This window comes from Pteropus vampyrus, unplaced genomic scaffold (assembly GCF_000151845.1).
Source record: "Pteropus vampyrus isolate Shadow unplaced genomic scaffold, Pvam_2.0 Scaffold5, whole genome shotgun sequence".
Taxonomy (NCBI): Eukaryota; Metazoa; Chordata; class Mammalia; order Chiroptera; family Pteropodidae; genus Pteropus; species Pteropus vampyrus.
Genome location: NW_011888786.1, coordinates 8,450,961 through 8,457,816, shown reverse-complemented (window position 1 = coordinate 8,457,816; position 6,856 = coordinate 8,450,961). Strand labels below are relative to the sequence as shown.

The window sequence follows — 6,856 nt, the reverse complement described above, 5'->3', positions numbered from 1 at the left end:
ATTTCCTATGGAGAACCCACTTTGTGTGGTTGGTCAGGGGCTGGCCAGGACACCCTACACGCGAGGCCACAGTGTTGGTTCTGGAATGGGCACAAGACTCCAGCCAAGCTAAACAGGGTACTTCCTGGAGTTTTGCTGCTGGAGCTCTCAGGAAAGACGGCCTCTTTCCACAGGGCAGTTGAGACTGTGTGAGCTAAAGCTGCTGCCGGCCAAAGTCCCTGGCAGTTTGAAGGAAGCTGTGTGTAAAACAAGGCCAGCACACAGAGGAAGACAGACGAGAGGCAGAGAGAGAGGGGAGCCCTAATGACATTGTCTGAGGCCCAGGATCTTGACTGGCCTGCTGTATCCTAGACTCCAGTAATATGAGCCAACACATCTTCTTTGATAGAAATGAATTTTCAGGACTCTAATGAAAGAAATATTCCTGAGTAGTATGAATGTCTTACCCTAAATATATGAATAATCTGGAAACCAGTTATTAACTCATTTGAAAACCACTGTGGAACATGGCAGGGAATTAGATACAGAAAGAGAAAACAGAAGAATGATGAGGGAAATGGGTTACGTAAGAAAGGCTTATACATACTTTCAAAAGCAAAGTTATTTCCGGAAAATAACTTAATTTTTGGAGTCAGACTGGGTTTGAATCCTGACTTGGCACAACTAATTGTGACTTTGGTCAAGTTATTTAACCTCTTCATAACTCAGTTTTTTAATCTGGAAAATGAGAATGATAAAAGCATCTATCTTATAGGGCTATTGTGAGGACCAAATGAGTCATAACAGGGCTTAACACAAGACAAGCACACAATAAATACCAGTTATTATTAACACTGTTATAATAAGAACCCCAAAATTAAACTTCTACCTTTAAAATAATATATTTATAATAATTTAACAATAATAATACTTCAGGGGGAAAAACCATGATAGTTAAAAAAAGAAATTAATATACCTATACGATGGACTATTATATAGTTTAAAAAAGCAATTAATACACCTATACGATGGAATATTATATAGCCATAAAAGGAATGAAGTACTGTGGATGAGCCTTGAAAACATTATTCTAAGTGAAAGAAGTCAGACACAAAGACCACACATTGTATGATTCTGTTTATATAAAATATCCAGAATAAACAAATCCATGCAGACAAAAAGCAGATCAGTGGTTGTCAGGGGAAGTGAGTAAGGAGTTTCTTTTCAGTATTCTGGAAGTAAATAGTGGTAATGGTTAAAAAACACAGTGAATATACCAAAAACTGCTGAAATACACATTCTGAAATAGTAACTTTTAAGTGAATAATATCTCAGTTTAGAAAAAAACCTGAGTTTATCTTTAAGAAGAATTCAGCATTGTCATTTATGGACCCATTTGGCAGAGCATCACTTACATCAAGCCGCTGTTAGTAAACGTGCTAGCTCTCTTAATAAGGGGTGCATGGTTCAGAAAGTATGGGTTATTTCTGAGAAACATAGCTGCTTATTTTAGACAACCTGAAGGTGACCTGGAAATCTAAAAAATAAATTATAAACACTATACTTATTATTGTGACTGTAACACTTTAAAAGTCTGTCTGCCTTATTTTTAGTGAGAAAAAACATATGCAATTTCATAGACTCTCTCCAACAAATACTGGAATATTGGCCAAAGAGACTCTAGCAGATTAAATAAAAAGAAACACAAAGCCTGATTCCTTCAATACATTCAAGAACAAGTAAAAGATACTAAGAACATGGTGTCTTACAGACTCACTGTGAACCCCCAGAATTTGGTTACAGAAACTAGGAAGAGCAATTGGAATTTACAGAATCAGCGACTGTGGATGGACATATTTGCCATCTAGAGTTATAAATAAAAGGTTTGTATCTTCTAAATTACCACCAGAGGAGAGATTCAACATGTGGTTCCCTTTCTGTCTCATCTCTCTTTATCCCAACATGTCAGATGCCGTTTAATTCTGAAGCTCTCCCGCAAAAAGCTCAGCTGTTTGCTAACCCTCTGCTTTGGGACCTATCTGTTCTCTAGCTGTCACTCCCTTCTCCCTTCATGCCAGTGAAAGACAACATGTACATCATCTGGTAAAAGTATTAAATGTCTTATCACAGTTAAAACATGATGAAAGTTCAGAATTATCTTTGAAAATAAGTATATGGGAAGAAATTTCACTCAACAGGAATTTATCTCTAAATTATAAATCAGAGACAACTAGACACATTCATAGAGAAAGCTGAGGAAGCATACTAGCAAAGAGAAATCTACTGCCTCTCTGTTTGAAATGTGGAAGATTACATGTGACTAAAAAAGTGCTTTATAACCAATTACTATTTCTAAATGTTAATTAGGATTATAACAGTGTAATAAACAATTAGAAAGAAGAAAACATTAAAAAGAAACAGGAGACAATGAAGGAGAATAAGTATTATACTTTATAAACCTACCGAAAATCAATATCCAATAAAAGGCTTTTAATGTTGGACTTCTTGTCACCAGATGCTTTCAACCTGATCAATTCATGCAACCTAAAGCAACTCATGAAAGCAAATTTCATAAGAAATTACAAATGCCATAGATAATAAGCAAATAAAAAACCAAAATCAATATTCTCTTGATATTTCTAATATTTCAATGAAACACTGAAGAGAATTTTGCAGATATAATCAGAGTTTCCGTCTTGCAAATATTTTTAAAAAGGCAAAACTTATCTGAAACAGAAAAATTTTAAATTATAAGCAATTTAAGAATCAAATCAGAAAGAATCTCCTAACATATCAGAAATCAATAAAGGTCTCTCTCAAATGGAATACAGACAGCAAATTCTTTAAGAGGGACCGTGCTTTATACTGCCTTGTATGTGCAAAGCTTTATGCTAAATCCTGGAACTTGAGAATTTTTTCTTACAATTTAAATAGTGATGCTTGGAGAAGATTTTTAAAAATCCATACCTTGGTGTTCCAACACATAGTACTCTTCTGAACTCAAGAGTAGAAAGTAAGTCTATCAAGAAATGACAACTTCTATCAGCAAACAAATACTGGGCATTTGTCTTCTTGTTTTCCAATGGATAGAGGAGCTGACTGGGCCTTTTTAACTGGGTGACAGAAATATCACCCACTACCTGATGCTCAAGATGTTTCTCCCAATCATCTGGCAAAAGCAATTGCTGACATCCTTGACAAAACTTCCTCTGAGACAACGGCAACTCAATGAACTTCAAGTACCTTCGAGACACAATAAAACATAAAAGAATATATTTTAAGTTTGTTGTTTTAAAGACAATTTATTTTTGCTATTTTTAGTATGCAAAAAGTATTATTTCCTAGAGAGTACTGCATAAAGAAGCAAAGGTAAGAAAAATCTGTGGACTGTTGTCTAGAATTTACATCTGGCTGCATGCCTACAAAGTGGAAGAGAATCAGCAATTTCATAAGAATTGAGATGCTCCAATTCAGTCACTGAATGAAGATCAATATCCATTTAAAATGTGAATATAATATATTACTCAAACAGCTTAGTAGTAATGGAGACTACTATCATGTTTAAATGTATTGACAAATCCACGTGCTCTAACTCTGAAGTGTTAAACAGTATGGCTCAGTATGAGTCATTTTAAAATGAAAAAATACTATCATGCTTCAAGTTTTTATGACATACCTAGCAAGAAAAATTACCTCCTAAAAGAAAAAAATGTTTCTAAAAGTTCCTCTATTCTTAGCAATACTGATGGAGGCAGTTCTGAGACGTTTATCCCCAAAACAGCAAGATGGTATTCAAAGCCTTAAAAAAAAAAAAAAAAATTCGGATATTCTATTTGATCTCTTTCAAGTCATCCTTACGACTGATTTCAAAGTCACCACTTTGGGTTTTGTCCGCCCTCCCCTCCTTTTTTTTGTCATGTTATTAGAGATGATTAAAGAGAGAAAATAATCATGGTTAGTGTGTTTTAAAAACTGTTGATTTTGTATATGCTATACCAGCTATGAAATCAGAGTAAGAAAACGAAAGAAAAATAAATAAGATTATCGAGGCTCAAAGAAGGTCAGGAATGTCTATATCTAAGCATGTCAAATTGTATGCTAACAGATTCTTAGAGTTTGAGAAGAGTCATTTGGTTTCAAATGAACAAAACCCTGAAACTGCACTGTAAAAACTGTGAACTTAACATGGAATCAAAGTGGGTTTTAAAACTTTATTTCTAAGCACAGTTTCACTTCAAAGCACTGAAGGCAGTGACAAATAGATATTCTGAATGGCTAAAGCAAGAAATAAGCTTATCGTGCCAGTAATTTGTTTCTATTCCTGTGATAACTGTTCTTTTGACAGCTTTATCTATGACTGGAAAGAAGGAGGAGAGCGGTATTAGGAGAAACTTTCATAGTAATTCAAAGAAAGAATGTCAGTGGAGAAAAGGACCCCTCAGATGTGAAATGCAAGCAGAAAGAACCAGTACACTCTTCAGCAACAGACATACCAAGTTTGCTACTGCTACCTTTCATTATTAAATGTTGTGTGTCGAAGGCTTCCACATCCAGCAATGATACAGTAACAGAGACCAGATTTACCATCCTAGCCCTCAAAACATTTTTTATTTATTTTTTATCTTTTTAGGCAAGGCAACCCTTGGTTGACCTCACAGATTGCAAAGACCTTGTCAGTTTATAATCTCTTATGTTTTAATTTAATTTTATTTTTTACACCTATAGCACCTGGTCTTCCTAGGTGGTCTCCTCTCCAAGTACTAACTGGGCCCAACCCTGCTTAGCTTTCGAGGTCAGACGGGATCGGGCTTGTTCAGGGTAGCATGGCTGCAGACTCATGGCCGTAGACTTAAAACATATGAAACCAGAGTTTTAAGGTACTGGACAACTGGCAACCCAAACAATAAAAAATAAGAGAAAGGAACAAATGAGTGATGGGTACAACTGCCCAGCTTACGTACCTCCCCCGGGGGATACATTCCAAGACCCCCAGGGGATGCCTGAAACCACGAATAGTATCGAATCCTAGATCTATCATGTTTTCTTCCTATACATACATCCCTATGGTAAAGTTTAGTTTCCAAATTAGGCACAAAAAGAGATTAACAACAATAGCTAATAATAGACAATTATAACAATATATTATAATAAAAGTCATATAAATGTGGTTTCTCTCTCTCTCCAGTAATTTTTATATTTTTCAGTCCAATCCTATTCCTGAATCTGGACTCATAAAATTGTTCAGAATCTCCAGCCACTGTTGAATAGAATCAGTAAAAGCAGACATCTTTGCTGTGTCCCAGTCTTAGGAGGCACACACTAAGCCTTTTATCAGTACGGTATTAGCTACAGGTTTTTCTTAGATGCCCTTTACCAGGTTGTGGAAGTTCTCATCCAGTCCTAGTTTTCTGAGAATCTCTATCATGAATGACTGCCTCATTTTGGACTTGGAAGAACTCAGGTTAGATAGTGATATGAGCTGGGTCCTTAGTGATAAATACCCGACTGGACAGCTGGGTAGAAAGGGCAACCTCCAGACCGGAGCATTTCTAAAAGCCCCAGGACGGATTTCTCTAGGAAAATGAAATGACTAGATTACGCTATATCTGAATGTTCTGAAAGGATTCAGACAACTCGCAGAGTCTGCAGCTGAATCAGTGATAAGCACATAAATAGCTAATAGCAACTACAACAAAAGTCCAAGACTGTTATTAACGCCAAGGAAAACAAAAAGCTGTGTAGGAAAGAAGTTATTATGATTTATTTAACATTCAGCTATGAGCAGCATTTATACGGTTATAATAATGCAAATACTAAATTCTGAATCTAATCAAAATCATGATCTAAACATATAAAAATGGGGTATGAAAAGGGCAAGGATTATAGCAGGAGGTGGAGAAGGTGTGTGGAAGGGAGAGGGCAGAGAGGAGGGAAAGATAAATCCTCATCTTCCATGTGAGATAAACAGACAATTCCAAAAACTGATAAATCACGAAGTAGGAAGACATGCATGTTTTGTATTTCAAGGATAGGAAGGTAAATTCTAAAAGAATGAGCCAGAAGAGCTGACTGTGGTTGCTTCTGGGAATGGGAAAATGCATGGGTGGAGACAGGAGCGCTGATCTTTGTAAAACCTCACAGAACTATCTGATTCTACTGCTACATACCGATGTCTTTACTGAAATTTAATTCATATATCATACAATCATCCTTCTAAAGTATATAATTCGGTGGTTTTTAGAATATTCACGAAATGGTGCAACCATCACAATATAATTCCAGAACATTTTCATCACCTCAAAAAGAAACCTCAGAACCTTGTACCCATGAGTAGTCACTCTCCAATTACCCCCACCCCCAGCCTCTAAAAACTACTTAATATACTCACACCTCCATTATATATAATGGATTTGCCCATTCTGGACATCTCATATAAATGGAATCATATAATAGCCACATATAAACTTTTTTTTCCTTTGAAACACAAAAGCTTTGTTTTTTTTATTTTTACTTTTTTTATGGTGACATTAGTTAACAAAATCCATATATAAATTTTTATTTAAATTTTTTTACTAATAAAAGACTTATTTAAAAAATAAAAACCACTAAGAAGAATTTCAGCCCAATAGAAGATGAATGAAAGGACTACAGACAAGGGGCTGTCAGTAAGCACGGAACCCATTTGACCACAGAATAAAAACGGACATACGTATGAGTACTATAATTACAATACAAAATGTAAGTAATATAAACTCAAATAAAGGTGGTTAGGGAAGAGAATGAGAAGTGTCAGATTGTGTAAACATACTGATTTTCTTATATTTTAAAGCCATAGGGCAAAAGATATCATTTAAAACTGAAAAATCAAGTAAAAGAG

At 35.4% G+C, this 6,856-nt stretch overlaps 1 protein-coding gene and 1 pseudogene across 5 annotated transcripts in view; both read right to left on the bottom strand.

Moving 5' to 3' along the window:
* ZCCHC4 (zinc finger CCHC-type containing 4) overlaps positions 1-6,856 on the bottom strand; it is a 50,073-nt gene that overhangs the window by 33,038 nt on the left and 10,179 nt on the right. For 4 of the 5 annotated variants that reach the window (XM_011365336.2, XM_011365351.2, XM_011365357.2 and 1 more), the window contains exons 4-5: positions 2,947-3,222; positions 2,443-2,532 (exon numbers count right to left, since the gene is read on the bottom strand). In XM_011365336.2, coding sequence (XP_011363638.1) covers positions 2,443-2,532; positions 2,947-3,222 — 366 coding nt within the window. The remainder of the gene's footprint in view (positions 1-2,442; positions 2,533-2,946; positions 3,223-6,856) is intronic. The other variant, XM_011365343.2, reaches the window with a different exon arrangement.
* Positions 4,696-4,814, bottom strand: LOC111744021 (annotated as a pseudogene).